The sequence below is a fragment of the Rhinatrema bivittatum genome, chromosome 5 (genome assembly GCF_901001135.1).
Source record: "Rhinatrema bivittatum chromosome 5, aRhiBiv1.1, whole genome shotgun sequence".
Classification (NCBI taxonomy): Eukaryota; Metazoa; Chordata; class Amphibia; order Gymnophiona; family Rhinatrematidae; genus Rhinatrema; species Rhinatrema bivittatum.
The window spans coordinates 336,904,732-336,929,145 of record NC_042619.1 but is presented as its reverse complement, the minus strand read 5'-3'; the positions used below and the strand labels follow the sequence as shown (position 1 = coordinate 336,929,145).

Here is a 24,414-nt window from a genome sequence, read left to right as displayed (position 1 = left end):
TTGCATCACTGTCAGGAAATTTCATCTCAGTAGGTGAGAATGGATATAGCCTGGAAGCCTCTCTGTTTAAGATAAATATCAGAACAGAGGAGCCTGGAGAATAGACAATGCCAAGAAACATCACTGCTCAAACTGTGTGAGGACCACTGCTTAGAAGTGATACTGCATGATGGGCTGTTGGGTCATTGTTAGAAGCATTATCATGTGAGGTTGGGAGGACAGAAGGGGTAGGCACTGCAGGAAGCACTATAGAAAGGAAGAAAGGTCCACCAAATGGTGTATCATTGCTTGGAGGAGAGGGGTCAGTTAGTGGTGTATCAGAGAGGAGGGCACAGAGGTGGTCAATGTGATGATGCTGATTTACAGAGGAAGCGAGGAGAGAGTCACTGCTTGGGTTGAGTTAAGAAAAAGAATTGCCTTTTGGTGTGTCACTGCTCTTAGGTGTGGGGTAGAAGGGTAATTAAAATACAGTGTTCTCATCATTCGAGGAATGGGTTGACTGATTGCAAGCTGTATATCACAGGTATTAGATGTAAAGCTACATATTTTCTTTTCATTAGAGTGAAGATGTACAAAATGGAAAGAACTATGAAGCAGTAATGGATGAGAGAGCCTTCAGCGGAATCACAAGAGACCTGCTAGTAAGGTAAAGTGAAGCAGCATGCCCCACTATAGGAGGTCACTTACCTACTACACATACTCTGTGAATAGCTATATTCTCAAAGGGCAAGCAAGGATATTCAATCTCCACAAATGGGTGATGACATTGGCATAGCCCCAGAAGGGATCTTTTGTGAAGAACTTCCTACATGCTGTATTGAGCTTATGTGGGTTGACCTACATTTTCAACATTGTGTAGGGCCCCCTTGAGTTCTGTTTTGTCTGCCATTCCCAATGGATGGATTTTCTCAAGTGTTAGTGATTTTTTTCATATATCTGCATTTCAGCTCATTTTTTTCAGTGGGTTCCTTCAGTCATCACCTCCTGACTGGCAGTTGTCCTTGGTAGAAGTCTGTTAGGTTTTTCATGTATTTTCTTGTTTGTTTTTTGCACTTACGAGCCCAAGCATTGGTATCTGTGCATTGGCATGCATGTGCAGCATTGATTTAGATGTTTTGTTTTTTTAGAATTGTCATTTGATTTTTGCATCAATTTATTTTTTTGATAGCCAGCATTATTTTTTATTTTTAATGCATACAGTGCAGTTGCATGATGTAGGTTATTTATTTATTATTTTTATATACCGACATTCGATCTGAGATATCACATCGGTTTACATTCAGGTACTGTAGGTATTTGCCTATCCCCAGAGGGCTTACAATCTAACGGGCTGATTCAGTAAAGTCCGCGGGACTAGCGGCATGCAATGCCTTGGACTCAAGTATAACGTCCTGGCATGTGACACCTGCAAAAGATAGCATAAAGTGTACACATGTTTTAAATGTACGCAAATAATTTCTGTCCACTTGCCTCTCTTCTATGAAAGTATGCACATACTTTCTGCAAGCTAAAAATCCACTTAGTGAATTTCAATAGAGAGAACAATTATAATTAACAAAAATTTTAAACTAATATAAATGTATTATATAAAATTACAAAAATAATGTTTATACAATGTAATTAACATTCAAACATGTGAGAATTCATCTCTGGAACCAAATCCCAGCCCATAACAACCCAATAAAAATAATCAAAAACACTCACTCCAGCTAATCACTCATTCCATGCCATATAACCTACAATAAAAAAATGAAATGTTAATTCACATAAATATATAGCATAAATAAAATTCTAAATAAGTCCGCTATTAATCTTCTTCTCCAATAGCTTTGATTGTCATCTCCTTCTTTTCCTATGTTTCCATTAGAATTAAGGGATATATGGTTTTATAAAAGCTCCCAAATTCTCATCTCATTCTCCTATATTCCCATTAGAGTCAAGGGATATTAGATTTTATAAAGGCTCCTGACAAAAAAGTTTTTACCCTACAGACAAAGCGATTCTTCAGGGAAAATATGAATTATCCCAGGACAAGCAGGATGCTAGTCCTCACATATGGGTGACGTCATGAACGGAGCCTTAGTGCGGGAAAACTTTCTGTCAAAGTTTATAGAACTTTTGACTGGCCCCTAGAGGCCACTGAGCATGCCCAGCATGCTATGATATTCTCTGCCACAGGTGTCTCTCTTCAGTCTTCTTTTTTCCGCGCTGCCATTAGCATCGCGGGACAGGAGCCGTTTCGGTTTTTTTCAAGTGACTAAATAGTCATATATATATATATATAGATATATTGCTTCAGGTGATATTCTCTCTCACAAATCTCTCTCTCAGATTTGTTTCCACCGGCTGGTGAGTACTTTTGAAAACTTTTTTCTCTCACGAATTCCCACTTAGCTCGACGGCTGTCAGCTAAAAAATGGCGACCGGTTTCAAAAAATGTACCGTCTGTAATAAAACGATGTCGATTACCGATCCACATTTAGAGTGTGTAGTTTGTCTGGGTAAAAACCATGACATTACTGCCTGTGATAAATGTTCAGAAATGATCGCCAAAACTCGAATTACTCGGCAAGAAAAAATGGAACATCTATTCCATTTACAATTAATACCTTCACCGTCTAAATCCTCAAAGTCGTCTCCGGCCGGAATGACTAAATGCCTTTTAGTCAAAAAATCTCGACCGCAAGGATCCGGTGATCAACCGTCCCCGCCGTCGTCTGTGGCATCGACAAAATCGGCAGAACATTCCAAAAAGCACAGGCATCGACATAGACACCCGGAACCATCGACCTCAACATCCCCAGAGGAGTCTAGGCCAAAGCGGCCACGTATCCAGGATACGCCGGCAGCATCACCGCCTGGGCCCACTCCATCGATGCCGCTCGTTCCTTCTCAGGAAATACTACCGCAGCCACCACCACCGCTTACACCTGCTTTACCACCAGCAGCTGTACAGCCGGAGCTATCTGAATTAATCAGACAGGCGGTATTACAGGCGCTAAAGGAACAAAATCTTCCGGCGATACCGCCGATGCGACCAGCATCAATGCCGGTAAACATACCGATGCCAGTGGGATCACCGATGCCGATTCCATCAATGGAATCAACGACTTCTCGAGGACCGAGAATCATAACGACATCGACGTCAATCTACGCCCAACTACCACCTATTTCATCGATGCCAATCTCGATGACTGGGCCGTCGACGTCCTCGACACCGCGTCCATCGATTCCCTCGATGCCGACAACTGAACCCTCGATGACATTGAGGCCTTCTGATCAAGGAAAGGAAAATATTGAAATTTATCAACAACTTTTAGAAAAATACCACAAAGTTATTGATACTCTTCCACAAAAAACGCCTCAAGAAATTTTTACCATCGATGACTCTCAGCCAGGCCCTTCAGGCCTTCATCATCCTCATCCAACTGTAAGATCCTCATACACACAGGATCCAGATGATTCATGGGACTCTGATTCATCGGAATCTTTTCTCTCTCTGATCCCAGGAAAAGATACCCCCCTGAAGATCTTTCCTTTTCATCTTTCATTCAGGACATGGCAGATTCCATTCCATTTAAGCTTTCCACTGAACAAGACACAAAACAACAGACACTAGAGGTATTACAATTCGTGGACCCACCTAAGCAGGTCTTAGCTGTTCCAATACACGAAGTCCTACTTGAAGTTCAAAATAGGATATGGGAACATCCATCTTCAGTGTCTGCAGTCAACAAAAGAATCGATTCTACCTATTTGGTACAGCCAGTTCCAGGTTACCAAAAACAGCAACTACCACATCAGTCTGGTGTGGTAGAATCTGCCCAGAAAAAATCCAAGAGAATCCGTCCACACTCCTCCAATCCTCCAGGCAAAGACCATCGTTTTCTGGATGCCTTAGAAGAAGAAAAATGTTTCAAAGTGCAATGCTCAATTCTAGAATTTCTGCGTACCAATTATATATCACGCAGTATCAAAGAAATATGTGGAAGCAAATGGAAGAGCTTATCACCTCTATTCCTTCCCAATTACAAGAGCAAGCACAATCCATTATCTCTAAAGGATTGGAGGCTGGAAAACATGAGGTGAGGGCAGTGTATGACAGTTTCGAGACATCTTCTAGAGCAGCAGCTAATGCAATCACTGCAAGAAGATGGGCATGGCTAAAAGCCTCAGACCTCAGGTCTGAGGTACAAGATAAACTAGTAGATTTACCATGCCAAGGGGACAATTTGTTTGGAGACAAAGTCCAGGAATAAGTCCAGCAGCTAAAAGACCATTCTGAGACCCTTAGTTGTCTCAGACATCACAGGATCCTGTATCTCAACCTCCTCGGCGATTCCCTCGTAGAGATACTAGGCGTCCATATTACAGACCAAGAAGATATTACCCCCAGGCTTCTAGGGGAAGATCTACAAGGCCGCAACCACGTTCACAGGCCAGATAGCCTAGAACAACCAGGCCACAGCCTCCTCCTCAAACAGGACCGGCTACAGGTTTTTGAAACTCAATCCAGAGAATAAGCCAAGTCACCAAATCCTCATCCGGATCTCCCAATAGGAAGAGTAAATATTTTTCAGGGAAATTGGCAAACAATCACATCAGATCAGTGGGTACTCTCTGTAATATCTCGAGGGTACAAACTGAACTTCCTATCACTTCCTCCACAAAACCCTCCAAGATTCTTCACTCAAACAGAATCTCAACTTCTCACTCTACAAACAGAATTATCCACCCTTCTGAAAGCAAGAGCTATACAACTTGTACCTCGCTCTCAGAGGGGCAAAGGATTCTATTCCCGATATTTCCTAATTCCAAAGAAAACCGGAGGCCTTCGTCCGATTCTAGACCTCAGAAATCTCAACAAATTTCTAAGAAAAGAAAAATTCAGAATGATTTCTCTAGGAACCATACTTCCACTCCTTCAAAGAGGCGACTGGCTTTGTTCTCTGGACCTTCAAGATGCTTATGCTCACATTCCAATCTTTCCACCTCACCGCAAATACCTGCGCTTCATGGTAGGCCATCAACATTACCAGTACAAGGTTCTACCTTTTGGACTAACCTCTGCTCCAAGAGTATTCACAAAATGCCTAGCAGTTGTAGCTAAACAATTGCACAAGCAGCATGTCCATGTTTTTCCATATCTAGACAACTGGCTCATAAGAAGTCAATCTCAACAAGGAGCTCTAACTTCCCTCAATCAAACAATCGCTCTATTTCACTCCATGGGATTTCTCATCAATTATCAAAAGTCCCATCTCACTCCATCTCCACTACTTCAATTCATAGGAGCAGACTTAAACACCACACTTTCAAGGGCTTTTCTCCCCGAGGATCGAGCAGACAAACTTTCCCTTCTGGCAAGTTACATACACTCCAAGAAACAAGCAACAGCTCTCCAATTTCTGACTTTACTAGGCCATATGGCTTCCACAGTACACGTCACTCCTATGGCACGTCTTGCCATGCGAATAACCCAATGGACTCTACGGTCCCAATGGATCCAAGCCATTCAACCATTACATTCTCCAGTTCAAGTTACCCACCAGCTTCGCTCCTCTCTACTATGGTGGACAAACAAGGACAATTTGCGCAAGGGCCTACCCTTCCTGCAACCAGTCCCACAAATAACTTTAACTACAGATGCATCCACCTTGGGATGGGGAGCTCACATAGACAACCTCCAAACCCAAGGGACTTGGACAAAACTCGAAGCAACATTTCAAATCAATTTCTTGGAACTTCGAGCTATACGGTATGCGCTCTATGCGTTCAAGGACTGCCTTTCACACAAGACTGTTCTAATCCAAACGGACAACACAGTAGCCATGTGGTCCATCAACAAACAGGGAGGTACAGGCTCATATCTCCTTTGTCAAGAAGCTGCACAGATTTGGGGCTGGGCCCTGAACCACTCAATGTTTCTCAAGGCCACATATCTGGCAGGCATTCACAACGTAGTAGCGGACAGGCTCAGTCGTCAATTCCAACCACATGAGTGGTCACTAAATCCTGCAATAGCATCCAGCATTTTCCAACGCTGGGGTCAACCAACAGTTAGACCTCTTTGCAACGCATCTGAATCACAAAGTGCAAAACTTCTGCTTCCTACACCGACAGAAGAACCAACCTGCCAAGGACGCCTTTGCTCGCCCTTGGAATTCAGGCCTGTTATACGCGTATCCTCCGATACCACTCATAACCAAAACTCTAGTGAAGCTACAACAGGACAAGGGGTCCATGATACTCATAGCCCCGTATTGGCCTCGACAAGTCTGGCTTCCCACACTGCTAGACCTCTCAGTCAGGGATCCCATTCGTCTAGGAGTAGCTCCCAATCTCATAACTCAGGATCAGGGTCGGTTGCGCCATCCCAACCTCCAATCCCTATCACTGACAGCCTGGATGTTGAAAGCTTGATCTTACAACCACTCAATCTTTCATCCAATATATCCCAAGTGCTTATAGCTTCACGTAAACCTTCCACACGGAAGAATTATGCTTCCAAGTGGAAAAGATTCACCCTGTGGTGCAGGCAAAAGAGTATTGATCCTTTTACCTGCCCCACTATATCTCTTCTAGATTATTTATACCATCTTTCAGAGTCTGGTCTACAGACTTCATCTGTAAGAGTTCACCTAAGTGCAATCTCTGCTTACCATAATAGAATGGGAGATGCACCAATCTCTACACAACCTCTTATCACCAGGTTCATGAGAGGTTTAACTCAACTTAAACCACCAATTCGGCCTCCAGTCACGACATGGGACCTGAACTTGGTTTTAACAAGACTCATGCGTTCCCCTTTCGAACCCATAGATTCTTCTGATCTTAAATTTCTCACATGGAAGACTATCTTCCTCATAGCCATTACATCAGGTAGAAGAGTAAGTGAGTTACAAGCACTCGTCACATATGAACCTTACACTAGGTTTTTACATGACAGAGTGGTTCTCCATACTCACCCAAAATTCCTTCCCAAAGTGGTGACGGAATTTCACTTGAATCAATCTATAATTTTACCCACATTCTTTCCAAGACCTCATTCTCATCAAGGCGAAAGAGCTGTACACACCTTAGACTGCAAACGTGCATTGTCTTTCTACATAAACCGCACAGCAGTTTACAGGAAATCTAAGCAACTTTTTGTTTCTTATGATCCAAACAAACCAGGTAAAGCGGTGGGTAAACAGACTTTATCAAACTGGCTAGCAGATTGCATACAGTTTTGTTACGAACAAGCAGGCCTTCCTCTCCAAGGGCGAGTAACGGCACATGCAGTCAGAGCAATGTCAACCTCTGTAGCACACTATCGGTCAGTACCAATTCTAGACATTTGTAAAGCAGCAACATGGAGTTCTCTTCACACATTTGCTGCTCATTACTGCTTAGATAAAGAAGGACGACAAGACTCAGCCTATGAACAATCTGTCTTGAAGAACTTGTTTCCAGTATAAACCCAACTCCTTCTGCATCCAACCTGCTGTGATTTTCGGCTAACTCAGGTCACCAACAATACTTAACTGTTGCTTCATTACGAACTGACTCAGCCTTTAGCTTGCTAATCACCCATATGTGAGGACTAGCATCCTGCTTGTCCTGGGATAAAGCAAAATTGCTTACCTTGTAATAGGTGTTATCCCAGGACAGCAGGATGTAGTCCTCACTAAAACCCACCCGCCACCCTGCAGAGTTGGGCCTTAGACCTTTATTATTATTTTATTATTTTATTTTGCTAACGCTTTTTGCTACATACGAGACTGAAGAGAGACACCTGTGGCAGAGAATATCATAGCATGCTGGGCATGCTCAGTGGCCTCTAGGGGCCAGTCAAAGTTCTAGAAACTTTGACAGAAAGTTTTCCCGCACTAAGGCTCCGTTCATGACGTCACCCATATGTGAGGACTACATCCTGCTGTCCTGGGATAACTCCTATTACAAGGTAAGCAATTTTGCTTTCCTGTTCATACCCCAAATCAGTCCAGACAAGTGGGTTTATGCATCCCTACCAGCAGATGGAGAGTGCCTCCTGCAGTCCCTCGGTATTTCTCTGTCTCCAGCAGATGGTAGAGTTGCAAACCTACAGTCTATTAGTTAAAATAAAATTAGTTTCGGATTAGAAAGAAGATAGAAGACTGAAGACAGAGCTCCAGAGGTGTTAGGTTCCTTTATATACCATCCCTCTGGTTGAACAGGGCAAGCGGAGGGGTTGGAAATCCCTGGCAGACTTTACCCTTGATTCCAGGGGGAGGGAAAACCTGGTGTCCTGGTTCCCTCGCTCCCCCATGAGGTCCTCTCACCCAGGCTGACCGGCTGCAGCATCCTGGAGCTTCCAGAAACAGGAAAGTATTTTCATTTGCTTTTACTGTTCTGTGTGGCTCAGCAAGCTGTTTCTTTAGAGCTTAACTTAAAAAAAAAAAAAAAGCTGCTCAGAAGCTGCGAGGCATGTTTATTTTATCTCCGGGGCACTTGAGGTGTGTGGCGGGTCGGGGTGAGGAGGAAACTGTGTGGCTGGGGCTGTTTTTTCAGCACCTGAAGCTGGAACAGTAGCGCAACGGCTTTATTTTCCTGTCGTGTAGCCAGATGGACTCAGAACAAGTGGGTATAGTGTGCTCGTGCTAGCAGTTGGAGACGGATCTGACGTCAGCACGGGTACATATACCCCCACAGGAAGTGAAGCTCTTCAGTAATTTCCGTCTCCAAAGCAGTTTGGAGAGCCTGCACGCTCGCTGAGCGTGTTTCCAATCTACTTTCTATTTTCTACTTTCTACTTACTAAATTTCTACAGGAACATCGAGCCCCACACTCCTGCGGTGATACCATTCGGTCCCTCCCCCAGTTGAGTTTCCCGAGGTGATTTCCGTGGTCCCTCGGAGGTTTAGGCCTCGGTCCGGTGGCCGAATCGCGGCAGGGACCCAGCCCCCGAGCGAGGCTTGGGCGGGCTAAGAGGCGCCTCAGTCCCGGCGTGGACTTGGGAGGCAGCGGGTGATTTCCTCAAGCGCGGCAGTGACGGTATTTCTCCTCTCCCCCCGCAGCCGCAGACCGCCCGGGTTTCAGCCGGGAAGCGCCGAGGATCAGGTAAGGCGCACAACTTTTACTTTTGGTCTCCGAAGTTCGAGGATCGGCGGCGTTGCCTGTATGCGGCACGCTGCGGAGGTCGCCATTTTGTTGGCCCTGTTCAGGTATTGAGCGCCCATGATAGGCGCCTGTATCGTATTAAGCGTATATTGCATATATATTGTATTGAGCGTATATTGCTGACGGCATATTATTGAGCGCATATTGTATTTAGCGGTTATTGCTGACCGCATATTATTGAGCGCATATTGTATTTAGCGTATATAGCTGCCGCTTACTATTGAGCGCATATTGTATTAAGCATATATAGCTGTCGCTTACTGTTGAGCGCATATTGTATTAAGCGTATATAGCTGTCGCTTATTATTGAGCGCATATTGTATATCATTGAGCGTATATTGCTGACCGCATATTATATTGAGCGCATATTATATTGAGCGCATATTGTATTGAGCGCTTATTGTATTGAGCGCTTATTGTATTGAGCGCTTATTGTATTGAGCGCATATTGCTGCCACGTATTATTCAGCGTATATTCTTCAGAGCGCAATGGAACAATCGAATGCCCCGGTGTCCCCAGCGACAGTGCCTCCTGATTCCGGCGTGAAAGCTCTCGGCCTCTGCTCAGCATGCCAGCTCAGAGCCACGCACAGCGAGGAGCCAGACTCCCTTTGTACCCAATGTGAGGAGGCAGTGGGAGCCTCGGGCCAGGACCAGTCTCAGGCAAGGTTTGTTGACAGTTCCCCAGGGGCCACCCCGGGTCTCGCAGGCAGCCTCGAACAACCGGGGATCCCGGGGGACCTGGTACCCCGACGACTTGAGACCACCTCCATTTCCTGGGTGGATCTCTTTAAGGGAATCCATGCCTTTGTACAGATGCAATCAGCTTCCCGCCCAGACCCTGCTGTTGCGGTTGCTGCTGCTCCTGTTGCTGCTCCAGCGGATCCTGCCCCTGGACCTTCGTGCCCTTATCGTGGGCAAGCACACCCGCCTCCGGGCGGTCCGGTTCAGGCGGACCCTGATGTTTCGGAGACTGAATCAGAACCATCCGAGGAGGGGGAACTTCCCTCGGGGATGGAGCCATATCGAACCATGAGGCAGTTCTTTCCCAAAGAAGATCTCTCCGACCTAATATCTCAGTGCCTGACGGAGTTGGATATTACAGGCCCCAGCACTACGGTGCCATCTACACAGCACCCTCTGCTGGAAGGTCTTCGCCCTACAGCCCGCCATTTTCCCTTCTTGCAAGCCGCACAGCAACTGATAGATCTGGAATGGGCTGCACCAGCGGCCTCATTCAAAGGGGGGCGGGGCCTGATAGGCATGTACCCCCTGGATCCGGCAATCAAGGAGATGCTGGCGTGCCCTCAGGTGGACGCCTTGGTTAGCGCGGTGGTCAAGCGCACTACCATTCCAGTTGAGGGGGGGGGGCGGCCCTCAAGGAGCCTCACGACCGGCGACTGGACGCCATCCTGAAACAGACATTTCAGGTGGCAGCTCTGTCTTTGCGAATTGCAACCTGCTGCACAGTGGTGACGCGTTCCTGTTTGTCACAGGTCAGGAACAATGCTCCGGCGGCAGACATGGAGGCCGCTCTCTCGTTCCTCAGGGATGCTGCATCCGACCTCGTCCGTACAACAGCCAAGGGGATCTCATCTTCAGTGGCTGCCAGGAGGCAGCTCTGGATACGGAATTGGTCAGCGGATGCTCCTTCGAAGACACGCCTCACCAGAATGCCCTTTAGGGGTTCTTTCCTGTTCGGCAGTGACCTTGATAAACTGGTCAGCACATGGGGTGCCTCTCCTATTCCTCGACTGCCGGAAGACAGGTTCAAAAGGAACCAGCGAGCCTTTCCAAGGCCTTCCAGAGGCAGAAGCTCCCAACGCTTCATTCCCTATAGGGGTCGCTATCAGGCATCCCGACCTCAGGCCAAGAACCAGTCCTTTTGGCCCAAGCAGCAGAAGAGGGGAGCCGGCTCGGGTTCAGGCCCCAGCCGCGCCTCCCAATGAGATTCAGTCGGTCCGTGTGGGGGACGGGGCCATAGGGGGCAGGTTAACCCTCTTATACCCCAAATGGGTCGAGATTACGTCGGACCAGTGGGTCCTCGCCATTATCCGAGAGGGTTATTTTCTGGACTTCCATCATCTACCTCCGGACAGGTTTGTGGAATCTTCGTGTCCGATCCACAAGAAGGCAGCATTGGAAGCTACCTTGGCGAGGCTCCTGTCCTTGAAAGCCATAATCCCGGTACCTGCACGGGAAATAAATTTTGGGCATTATTCCATTTATTTCATGGTACCCAAGAAAGGGCACTTTCCGGCCCGTATTGGACCTCAAGTCAGTCAATCGATACTTACGGGTCCCGAGGTTTCGCATGGAAACTCTGCGCTCAGTCAAGAACGCAGTACAGCCAGGAGAATTCCTCACGGCCTTAGATTTATCAGAAGCCTACCTGCATATCCCGATTCATCAGGATCATCAGCGCTACCTATGCTTCAAGGTGCTGGGACGCTACTTCCAGTTCCTGGCTTTGCCCTTCGGGCTGGCCACGTCGCCGCGGACCTTCACCAAGGTGATCGTAGTGGTAGCAGTGGCGCTCAGACGGGAAGGAATCCTTGTCCATCCCTACCTAGATGATTGGCTGATTAGGGCGAAATCGCGAGAGGAGAGCCATCGGGCAACCAACAGGGTGATCGCCCTTCTGGAAAGCCTGGGATGGGTAGTCAACCTAAACAAGAGTTGCCTACAGCCTTCCCAATCTCTGGAATATCTGGGAGTCCAGTTCGACACCCAGGCAGACACAGTCAGTCTCACCACCAAGAGAAGATTAAAACTTCAGACACGTCTTCGGTCCTTGATGGGAGCCAGTCTGCCCACAGCTTCGGATTACCTGCAGGTTCTCGGTCTCATGGCATCCACCCTGGAAGTGGTACCCTGGGCAAGGGCCCATATGAGACCTCTACAACGCTCCCTGCTCTCTCGATGGAGCCCCCGCTTCCGGCATTACTCCATGCATCTACCTCTACCAGCCAGAGTGCGGACTCAGCTACGGTGGTGGTTGCAGTCCAACCACACGAGCAGGGGGTCAAAGATGTCCTCCCCCACGTGGACTCTGCTCACCACAGATGCCAGCCTGAGCGGATGGGGAGCACACTGCGAAGAACTCACCGCCCAAGGATGGTGGAGCAGGGAAGAGTCGGGGTGGAACATTAACCGACTAGAGGCACGGGCAGTCCGGTTAGCCTGCCTGCAATTTGCTCACAGACTGAGGAACAGGGCAGTCAGAGTGATGTCAGACAACGCCACCACGGTGGCATACATCAGTCGACGGGGCGGAACCAGAAGCCATCAGGTGTCCCTCGAGAGAGCCCCGCTGATGGCTTGGGCAGAGGCTAATCTTCAGGACATCTCCGCCGTCCACATTGCCGGAAGGGACAACACCACGGCAGACTTCCTCAGCAGAGAGAGCCTAAATCCGGGGGAATGGCAGCTGTCCCCCACAGCCTTCCAGATGATTGTGGATCACTGGGGGATTCCGGACATGGAATCTAAGAAACAGCAGGATACTCCTACGTAGGAGTACTATAAAAAGTTTAGCCGAGGTAGTCGGCAGTTAGAAGCCCGCGTGTTACTAGCCACAGAGAGTTTCGTGAGTATAACTACATTTCACAATGACTAAAATTGCTATTCCTTTAAAGACATTAATGTTCTTTTGCTATCCTGCTGTTTCTTAGAATCCGCCCTGAAGAAACTACATGTGAAACGTTGACGTTGGTGGTGATTCTAAGCACATACTTGTTTCAAGCGTTGAAAGAGATCGCAACAAGTTTGAAAGATAAGTGCAATACTGTGGCGGGGAATATAAGCACAGACTTGTTTAAAAACCTTTTAAATTGTAACAAGTCTATAAATCCAGTGCAACATTGTAGAAGGCAAAGCAACAAGTCTTCAAATTTATGTCATTTTGTTCAAGGCATTGAGTTATAAAAGTTACTTTGCCTGTTCTAATCCGGGCTGCATATTCAAGTTGATACGGACATTGCTTTTAAAGATATTTTGTGATGTGAAAAAACCAAAGAATTTTCCCAGTGAAGAAACTTGGATTAAAACACATACCAGGTTTAATTCATGGCACATTAGCCGAACATGCTTGAAATTTACAAGCAAGAAAACAACGGCTGTGCCAATAACGGTAATACAAAACCGTAAGGGAAGTTCATTTCAAATATAACATGTCAAGCCTCACCGAATATTTAGGAAATCATGTTAAATAAAACACATGCAAGTTAAAAATCTTTTTAAGAAAAAAACACAAAAAAGAGACAAAAAGAAACCTATGATTGAACTCACTGGTTCTTAAAAAACCATTGTAAAAAATAACAAGGTTTACCAGTTCTGAGGTTTCTGTCTCTATATAAAAAATATTGTCAGCAAAAATTATTTGACCACAGTAGAATAAAGATTGGTTTTTAACAGAATTTGTCTGTACCACTTGTTACCATATACATTGAGAGGGCTAGACTGAAGAAAAGAGGTTACTCGGAGCCAGTGATAGATACACTCCTCCGAGCTCGCACGTTTTCCACATCCCTCACCTATGTCAGGATCTGGAGAGTATTTGAAGACTGGTGCGACAATCACGGCACCAATCCGCATGCGACTACAATCCCTATTGTTTTGGATTTCCTGCAGGATGGACTTCAGAAGGGTCTCTCCCTCAGCTCCATCAAGGTTCAGGTGGCTGCGCTGTCTTGCTATGGTCCCAGGAGGGATGGCAAGACCATTGCCACGCACCCAGATGTTTCTCGCTTCCTGAAAGGAGTCAAGCACATTCGTCCGCCACTGAAGTGGCCAGCACCTTTGTGGAACCTCAACATAGTTTTGGATTTCCTCGCGGGATCCACCTTCAGACCCCTCCGGGGCCTGTCTCTCCGTTCTCTAACTTTGAAGATGGTGTTCTTGCTGGCTGTATGTTCAGCACGCCGCATCTCAGAGCTACAAGCACTGTCTTACCGTGATCCTTTTCTCAGAATCACTCCAGAGGCTATCCATCTTCGCACGGTTCCATCCTTCTTGCCTAAGGTAGTCTCACAATTTCACCTCAACCAAACCATATCCTTGCCAACCACGTCAGGTTTGAAGAAATCTGAAGAAGGGCGTTTGCTACGCCATCTCGACATCGGCAGATTGCTGCCCAGATATCTGGAAATGACAGAAACAGTACGAAAGACTGACCATCTGTTCGACCTTCACAGTGGGAAGAAACAAGGTGAAGCGGCCTCTCGGCCCACCATCGCCCGCTGGATTAAAGATGTTATCAGAGCGGCCTATGTAGTAGAGGCTGGGAAGTCACCGCCTCTTCAAGTCAAGGCTCATTCTACCAGAGCCCAAGCAGCATCTTGGGTGGAATCTAGGATGCTGTCGCCTGCAGAAATATGTAAAGCGGCGACGTGGTCCTCCCTCCATACCTTCTCCAGGTTCTACCGTCTGGATGTCCAGGCCAGGGAGGACAAAGCATTTGCGAGGGCAGTATTACACGGTCCTCAGGCAGCCTCCCGCCCAGTCCGGGAGTAAAGCTTTTGTACATCCCACTTGTTCTGAGTCCATCTGGCTACATGACATGAAATGTTGAGATTACTTACCTGATAATCTCGTTTTCCTTAATGTAGAGAGATGGACTCAGCATCCCACCCAGCTGCCTGTCTACATGGGTTTCACCAATTCAAGGTAAGCCTTATCACTTCTTACATGAGTGCGTCCACTGTGCCAGGTGTCGACGCCTTCCGGTTGGGAATGCTGGTGGTCTCCAGCTCCTATCAATCGGTCAGGGGAATCCTGTTTTCACTATTTCATTGATCGTCAGTACACATATATCCATAACAGCTTTTGCAAGGAAGATTACTGAAGAGCTTCACTTCCTGTGGGGGTATATGTACCCGTGCTGACGTCAGATCCGTCTCCAACTGCTAGCACGAGCACACTATACCCACTTGTTCTGAGTCCATCTGTCTACACTAAGGAAAACGAGATTATCAGGTAAGTAATCTCAACATTTCTTCTGCTCAGAGTTATTTTTAGCCGTGTTGTGTATGATGCAGTCTCTTGCTGAGCGTGGAAAGCGTTATTGGCCTGCAGGGGGAGGCGCGTTCGCCTCATTGTGGCCCTGCTCTGCTCTGCCTGTGTCTTGGAAGCTGAAGGAACCTCAGCAAAAAGATCAGGGGGCAGATGCACACATGCTGCAGGTTCTGTGTAGGAGGCCCTAGTGGGGGGGGGGGGGGTGTGTGAAAGAGATGATGGCCATTTTAGCTCCACATGGCAGGAGCCCTGACATGGATGGGGAAAGCAGAGACTCCCCTCCCCCACTTTCTCCTGTGCATCAGAGGCCTGGAAAAGGGGGAGATGTACTAGCGGACGCAGGAGAGGACCTGGTGCCCATGGAGCAAGGAGACTGCTATGGATTTTCCGCGGATATGAGGCCTATCTTGCCAGGCAGGAGCTGGTGGCGAAGAGGCCAGCTTTTCAGACGTTCCGAACAAGGCTAAGAAGGCTTGGGTTGAGATGCCTCCCAGGATGGGGAGTATATTTGTGTCTGTTGGGTCTGAGTCGATTGTGAGGGGAGGACCTTTCCTCTTAGGATTCGATGGCGGCGATCCGCAGGACCCACAGGTGGACCAGGGCTCTGGTCAGGGCATGGATCCAGTGATTGATCTGCTGGGGGACCTGGATGCGGATGAGGTCCCTCTGGCAGAAGGAAGATGACCTGAGGGTGGTCAGGTTATTCCATAAGGAGGAATTGCAGCCTCTATCCATCAGGTTCTGGAGGAGCTGGGGATTAACGTTGTGCAGGAGGACTAAGACAATGAAGGGGTAAATCCGGTGTTGGAGGGACTGTGTGGATCTCCGAAGGCATTCCCTTTGCCAAAGCAGATAAAGAAGCTGATTGCCCAGGAATAGGATTTCCCAGAAGCTGGTTTGTAGGTGGCCAGGGCTATGGCCAGATTGTATCCCCTGCCAGAGGACATGTTAGAGCTGTGGAAACTGTCGAAAGTGGATGCAGCGGTGTCAGCTGTCACAAAGAAAATGATTCCTGTGGCAGGGTCAGTAGCCTTGAAGGATGCCCAGGACCGGAAGCTGGAGATCCCGCTGAAGAGGCTGTTAAAGTCTCGGATCTGACCTTTGGGGCTGCAGAGGGCCTGTTTGTGCTGAATGCAGAACGCGCAGGTGAAGGCAGCGGAAACCTTTGCGGAGCCTGGCCAGGATGCTCGGTTGGAAGCGGGGGTGGCCTATGCGGCCAATGCCCTTTTTGATATGCTTTGCACTTCAGCTAGGAATATGGTTTCTGTGGTTGCTGCGCAAAGGCTTCTGTGGCTACATAATTGGCCGATGGATGTTTAGTCGAAGGCACAGCTTTGTAATCTCCCCTTGAAAGGAAGGTTATTGTTTGGGGAGGATCTAGAGAAGCTGATGAAGCATTTTGGCAGATTCTAAAGGTAATAGGTTGCCCGAAGATAAGGGAACTAAGAAGACCTTCCCGCCTCACACTCGCTTCCATGAAATGAGGAGCTTTTGCTCCAGCAGAAATTCTTCAGGCTAGATGCAGAAGCAGGGTTCAGGAAGGCTGCAGTCCTTTCGAGGAACACAGAGATCAGCCAGAGAGAGTTCCGGACAGGTCTCCAGAGGTGTGAAGCCCGTCCAATGAAGGCAGGCTTGTCCACTCCTCCCTGGTGGCGGTTGGAGGAAGATTATCCCAGTTTTGTGAAGAGTGGACCAGAATCACTTCAGACCAGTGGATGTTGGAAGTAATAAAGGAAGGCTGCGCTTTAGAATTTTCTCGACCCTCAGACACCTTAGTGATGTCCCATTGCGCTATGCTCGGCAAGCAGGCAGCGGTATGGGACACGCTACTGCAGCTGCAGCAATTGGAAGCCATCCTCCCGGTGCCGCAAGAGGAACACAGTCAGGGAAGGAATTCCATGTTCTTCGTGATTCCCAAGAAGGAGGGTTTGTTTTGGCCCATTCTGGATCTGCAAAGGGTAAATGTGGCATTGCGGGTGCCAAGTTTTCGGATGGAAACATTACGAACAGTGATTGCAGCTGTGCGCAAAGGGGAGTTTCTGGCCTCCTTGGATCTTACGGAGGCATATCTCCACATTCCCATCAGAGCAGACCATCAAATGTTTCTACGCTTCACGGTGCTAGGGGAGCATTTTCAGTTTCGCGCTCTTCCCTTTGGGATAGCTATTGCTCTGATAACGTTCACAAAGGTGATGGTGGTAGTGGCGGCGACCCTCAGGAGAGAAGGGATACTGGTGCATCCATACCTGGACGATTGGTTCATTCGGGCAAAGTTGGAGCAGGAGTGTTTTTGTTCCATTCGGCGAGTGACAGAGCACCTGGAGTCCCTGGGCTGGGTGATAAACCGGGCGAAGAGCCATCTGGAACCATCCCAATCCTTGGATTATCTGGGAGCACAATTCAACACCTATTTAGGCACCCGAAAGAGTGCTCAAGTTGCAGTCACAAGTGGTTTGGCTGACGGACCTGTCAGTCCTCAATGTCTGGGATTATCTTCAGGTGCTAGGGTCCATGGCTTTTGCGCTGGATTTGGAGGTTCCGGACTGGGTGGTAGTAACCACAGATGCCAGTCTGAGTGATTGGGGTCAAGCATGTCAAGCATGTACAGCCTAAGGGCAGTGGTCTCCAGTAGAAGCATCCTGGTCAATCAACCGTCTGAAAAGAAGGGCGGTCCAGAGAGCACTGCTGTTCTTTCTTCCTCAGGTTCAGGGACAGGGTGGTATGTATGTTCTTGGACAATGCGATGAAAGTGGCCTATATCAATCGACAGGAACAAAGAGCCACTTGGTGACTCAGGAGGTTCACAAACTCTTTGCCTGGGCGGAACTTCATCTAGAAGCACTTGCAGCCTCTCACGTGGCAGGGTGGACAATGTGCAGGCAGATTATCTCAACAGACAACAGCTGGACCCGGAAGAATGGGAGCTGTCAGCTGAGGCCTTTGTGCTCATTCGGTGCAGGTGAGGCTAACCCCAGTTCGATATCATGGCAATCAGGAAGGATGCCAAGGTGACTGTTTTACAGCCGCTGAAGGGAGTTCGGCTCCATAGGGATCGACGCCCTTTTTATTTATTTATTTATTTATTTATTTAGGGGCTCTTATATACCAATATTCTTGTAACAAGTTACAAATCAATTCGGTTTACATTAAACCATAAAACCTGCGCAAACAAGGCATTACATTAAACAAGGACGTCAAACTTGGGTTCAGTAACAATGTTAACATGGTGAATACAAGGAGAATAACTTTAGCCGGCTAGCCAGCTCTTAACTATAGGTAACTGGCTCAATGTCTGAGGGGGGGACACCGGGCCTCGGAAATACTATGACATTTGTTTGAAAGACTGAATTAAAGAGTTGATTTTTCTGGTGAGCAGTCTCCCGGATTCAAAGGTGAAGGATGCTCTACTGTTCTACTGAGTCAGGGAATGCTTGAGTGAACAACCAGGTTTTGAGTCTCTTTTTGAATGAGATTGTGCATCTTTCGAGCCGAAGTTCTGGTGGGAGCGAGTTCCAAAGAGATGGGCCAGCGGTGGAAAGCACTCTCTTTCTTACTGCTGTTTTGATTGAGGGTACTTGTAGGGTGTCTCTGTATGCTGATCTCACCGGTCTGGAGGGTATTCGTGGATGTAGAGGGAACTTTAGGTCCAGTGGGGAGATGATGTGAATGGCTTTGTGAATGATCGTTAGGGTTTTGTATAAGATTCTGAATTTGATTGGTAGCCAGTGTAGTTTCTGCAGGATTGGAGTGATGTGTTCTCGTCTGTTCGTCTTGGTCAGAATTCTGGCAGATGCGTTTTGTAACATCTGTAGTGGTTTAATGGCAGAAGGAAGGCCGAGGAGGAGCGAGTTGCAGTAATCGATTTTTGAAAAGATGATTGCCTGGAGAACTGTCCGGTAGTCTTGATGATGGAGGAGGGTTCTCAGCCTTTTTAAGACTTGGAGCTTGAAGAAGCAATCCTTTGTGGTGGTGTTGAGAGCCCTAGTTCAGCCGTGGCCAGAAAGGCTCCTGCTATGTCTTTCCTCCGTGGCCGCTCGTAGGTCAGGTGTTGTGTCACATCAAGCAGCATCAGGAACGAGTGATCCTGGTAATGCCGGTTTGCAGATCTGGTTCAGCTAGTGGTAGATGGGCCCATTCAGTTAAGCCATCTGAGGGGAGTGCTACGTCAGGGACCCTTCTTGTCTGAGCAAGCGGATCGCTTCTGTCTAGCCCAGGGGTCAGGAACCTTTTTGGCTGAGAGAGCCATAAATGCCACATATTTTAAAATGTAATTCCATGAGAGCCATACAATATGTTTAAAACTAAATACAAGTAAATGTGTGCATTTTATGTAAGATCACACTTTTAAAGTACAATAAGTCTCTGAAAATATTACACCAGGCCTTAAGACACCAATGCATCTCCTATTAGGAAAACGGACCAAGTCAGGCTGCTATAGAGTCCTACACAGAAACTACACGCCAGCAGAAAACCTCACCTGAATCACGTGCTGTCCCTCACCTAACATAGAATAAAGAGACCAAAACGCATAACAAGAAGTATGCAGAAAAAACTGAATTGGAAACTGCAACAAGCCAGAGTCTCTGTATGCAGTGTAACAAAGGAAAAAAGAAACATCACCCATCCTTATAAAACAAATCAAGAAATATAAAATCATCAGCAGTAAAACTGTACTAACAAAAAGAACATATTTCGAAACAGCTGATGAGTGGAATATCCAATAATTAAAAATTCATATAAAACATTTCCAGATACCAACAAAATATTTCAAAATAGCAGACACAAAGACCCAGTAATGAAAAATAATGATACAAAAATTTTTTTGCTCTGCATACCTGATATCCAGGTGTCCTGAGATTGTTCTGAATTAGCAGGAGGCGGGGTGGTTTGCTTGGAACTTTCTCCTCTCTCAGTCACATACCAGCGCTCTCTCTCACACTGGCTCTCAATGACACACCTATACACACATGCTCTCAGTACTCACATATACACATGTTTTTTCTCTCTCACTTATATAGGCTCTTAAATACACATTTACACACATGCTGTCTATCTTTTCACGCTTACACACACACACAGGCTTTCAATCACATAAATACATGCTGTCTTTTTCTCTCACACACAGACTCTCATTCACATGCTTACAAACATGTCCTCTCTTTCTCTCATTTACACACAGGCTCTCAATCACATACTCACATGCTCCCTCACCTAAATCAGCTCTCAATCATAAGAATATAAGAAAATGCCATACTGGGTCAGACCAAGGGTCCATCAAGCCCAGCATCCTGTTTCCAACAGTGGCCAATCCAGGCCATAAGAATCTGGCAAGTACCCAAAAACTAAGTCTATTCCATGTAACCATTGCTAATGGCAGTGGCTATTCTCTAAGTGAACTTAATAGCAGGTAATGGACTTCTCCTCCAAGAACTTATCCAATCCTTTTTTAAACACAGCTATATTAACTGCACTAACCACATCCTCTGGCAACAAATTCCAGAGTTTAATTGTGCGTTGAGTAAAAAAGAATTTTCTCCGATTAGTTTTAAATGTGCCCCATGCTAACTTCATGGAGTGCCCCCTAGTCTTTCTACTATCCGAAAGAGTAAATAACCGATTCACATCTACCCGTTCTAGACCTCTCATGATTTTAAACACCTCTATCATACCCCCCCTCAGCCACCTCTTCTCCAAGCTGAAAAGTCCTAACCTCTTTAGTCTTTCCTCATAGGGGAGTTGTTCCATTCCCCTTATCATTTTGGTAGCCCTTCTCTGTACCTTCTCCATCGCAATTATATCTTTTTTGAGATGCGGCGACCAGAATTGTACACAGTATTCAAGGTGCGGTCTCACCATGGAGTGATACAGAGGCATTATGACATTTTCTGTTTTATTCACCATTCCCTTTCTGATAATTCCCAACATTCTGTTTTTTGACTGCTGCAGCACACTGTACCGATGATTTCAATGTGTTATCCACTATGACACCTAGATCTCTTTCTTGGGTTGTAGCACCTAATATGGAACCCAACATTGTGTAATTATAGCATGTGTTATTTTTCCCTATATGCATCACCTTGCACTTATCCACATTAAATTTCATCTGCTATTTGGATGCCCAATTTTCCAGTCTCAAAAGGTCTTCCTGCAATTTATCACAATCTGCTTGTGATTTAACTACTCTGAACAATTTTGTGTCATCTGCAAATTTGATTATCTCACTCTTATTTCTTTCCAGATCATTTATAATTATATTGAACAGTAAGGGTCCCAATACAGATCCCTGAGGCACTCCACTGCCCACTCCCTTCCACTGAGAAAATTGCCCATTTAATCCTACTCTCTGTTTCCTGTCTTTTAGCCAGTTTGCAATCCACGAAAGGACATCGCCACCTATCCCATGACTTTTTACTTTTCCTAGAAGCCTCTCATGAGGAACTTTGTCAAACGCCTTCTGAAAATCCAAGTATACTATATCTACCGGTTCACCTTTATCCACATGTTTATTAACTCCTTCAAAAAAGTGAAGCAGATTTGTGAGGCAAGACTTGCCCTGGGTAAAGCCATGCTGACTTTTAAACCTTGTCTTTCTATATGTTCTGTGATTTTGATGTTTAGAACACTTTCCACTATTTTTCCTGGCACTGAAGTCAGGCTAACCGGTCTGTAGTTTCCCGGATCGCCCCTGGAGCCCTTTTTAAATATTGGGGTTACATTTGCTATCCTCCAGTCTTCAGGTACAATGGATGATTTTAATAAGTTACAAATTTTTACTAATAGGTCTGAAATTTCATTTTTTAGTTCCTTCAGAACTCTGGGGTGTTTACCATCCCTTCCAGGTGATTTACTACTCTTCAGTTTGTCAATCAGGCCTACCACATCTTCTAGGTTCACCGTGATTTGATTCAGTCCATCTGAATCATTACCCATGAAAACCTCCATTTCGGGTACCTCCCCAACATCCTCTTCAGTAAACACCGAAGCAAAGAAATCATTTAATCACACACAGACACACATGGTCTCTTTCTCTTATTTAAACACAGGCTCTCAATCACATACTCACATGCTCCATCACCTAAACCAGCTCTCAATCACACACAGACACACATGATCTCTCTCTTACTTATACACACAGGCTCTTAGTCATACATACACATGATTTCTTTCACACACAAAGGATTTCAATCATACACACATACTCTTTCACACAAACAGGTTTTCAATCACAAACTTACACATACAGGTTCCCAATGGTAAACTTACATTTCCTGGCGTGTAGCCAGATGGACTCAGTACAAATGGGATAGTATCCGCGTGCTAGCAGCGTGCTAGCAGCGATTTGCTCGGTGAGATGGATTTCTGAACTCCAAGCCTTATCGTGCAGAGCCTTTTTTGCGAATTTCTGATGCAGTGGTCTCATTGCGGGCGGGTCCATCTTTTTTGCCCAAAGTAGTTTCGTCTTTTCATCTTAGCCAGACGGTGTGGTTGCCAGGGTTTTCTCTCCTGATGCCCGATTCTCCTCTTGCAAGGGAGCTTCATCTTTTGGATATGTGTCTGGTTCTCCTCAGATATCTCAAGGTGACCAATGGATTTTGGTGTTTGGACCATCTTTTTGTGTTGTTCAGTGGACCAAAGAAGGGTTGCAGGGTGGCTAAGAGTATAATTGCTCGTTCGTTGAAGGAGGCGATAGTTTCGGCTTATATTAGTAAAGGTCGATCTATCTCTGAGGGATTGCATGCGAAACCGCGGTACCCGTAAGTACCGATTGAGGGATTTGAGGTCCAGAACAGGCCGAAAAGTGCCCCCTTTCTTGGGTACTATGAAATAAATGGAATAGTGTCCAGAATTCACTTCCCAGGCAGGCACTGGGAGGATGGCGTTCAAGGTCAGGAGCCTCGTCAGGGTGGCCTCCAATGCTGCCTTCTTGAGCGGGGAACATGAAGACTCCACAAACTTGTCCGGAGGAAGATGATGAAAGTCCAGATAATACCCCTCTCGGATAACTGCGAGGACCCACTGGTCCGACGTGATCTCGACCCATCTGGGGTAGAAGAGGGTCAACCTGCCCCCTATGGCTTCGTCCCCCAGATGAATCGGCAAATTCTCATTGTGGGATGCGACCGGGACCCACGCCCGGCCCCCCGTGTGCGCAGCCTGGACCAAAAGGACTGATTCCTGGCCGGAGGACGCGGCGTCTGATAGCGCCCTCTATATGGAACAAATCGCTGTGAACTCCTGCCCCTGGAGGGCCGTGGAACGGAGCGCTGTCCCCTCCTGGACCGGTCTTCTGGTAGGCGAGGCACAGGAGAGGCACCCCAGGTAGCGACTAGCTTATCAAGGTCACTGCCAAACAGAAACGAGCCCTGAAAAGGCAATTTGGTGAGGCGAGACTTCGAAGTTGCCTCCCAAATCCGGTGTAGCCGCGCCCTCAGGGAGCCGCTCAGGAATCCCGGGGGAGCTGGTGTAGCCGCGCCCTCTCGACCGCTCAGGAATCCCGGGGGAGCTTGTACCCCGGCGTTTTGAGGCTGCTTCCATTTCCTGGGTGGATCTTTTTCAGGGAATTCATGCCTTTGTCCAGATGCAGACGACTTCGCGTCCAGGCCCTACGGTCCCTGCTGCGCCTGTTCTTCCGGCGGTTCCTGCGGTGGCGGCGTCTACTGCGCATGCTGCGGCTGCCGCCATGATGGCAGCCCCTCGGGATCCTGTTCCTGGGCCCTCACAGCCTTCTCGGGAGCGGGACCTCCCGCCACTGGACAGTCCCGATCAGTCGGACCAGGAGGTTTCGCCGGACGAGTCCGAACTCCCGGACGAAGGGGACCTCCCCCCGGGGATTGCGCCATATAGGACTATGCGGCGCTTTTTCCCTAAGGAGGACCTCTCGGACCTCGTGTCTCAGTGTCTGGCGGAGTTGGATATCACTGGTCCCAGTGCTTCGATTCCTTCTGCGCAGAACCCCCTGCTGGAAGGTCTTCGTCCTACAGCCCGCTATTTTCCTTTCTTGCAGGCGGCTCAGCAACTCATTGATTTGGAATGGGCAGCACCGGCGGCCTCATTTCAAGGGGGCCGGGCCCTGAAAGGCATGTACCCCTTGGCACCGGCTCTCCAGGACCTGCTTGCCTGCCCTCAGGTGGACGCCTTGATTAGCGCTGTGGTCAAGCGCACTACCATTCCTGTGGAAGGGGGTACGGCCCTCAGGGAGCCCCATGACAGGCGGATGGACGCCATTCTGAAGCAAAATTTTGAGGTGGCAGCTCTTTC

At 47.3% G+C, this 24,414-nt stretch overlaps 1 protein-coding gene across 1 annotated transcript in view; it reads left to right on the top strand.

Annotated features, from left to right (window-relative positions):
* NCAPH (non-SMC condensin I complex subunit H) overlaps window positions 1-24,414 on the top strand; it is a 704,755-nt gene that overhangs the window by 633,516 nt on the left and 46,825 nt on the right. The window contains 1 exon segment of the mRNA XM_029604457.1: window positions 561-646. Within this exon segment, the coding sequence (XP_029460317.1) occupies window positions 561-646 (86 nt within the window).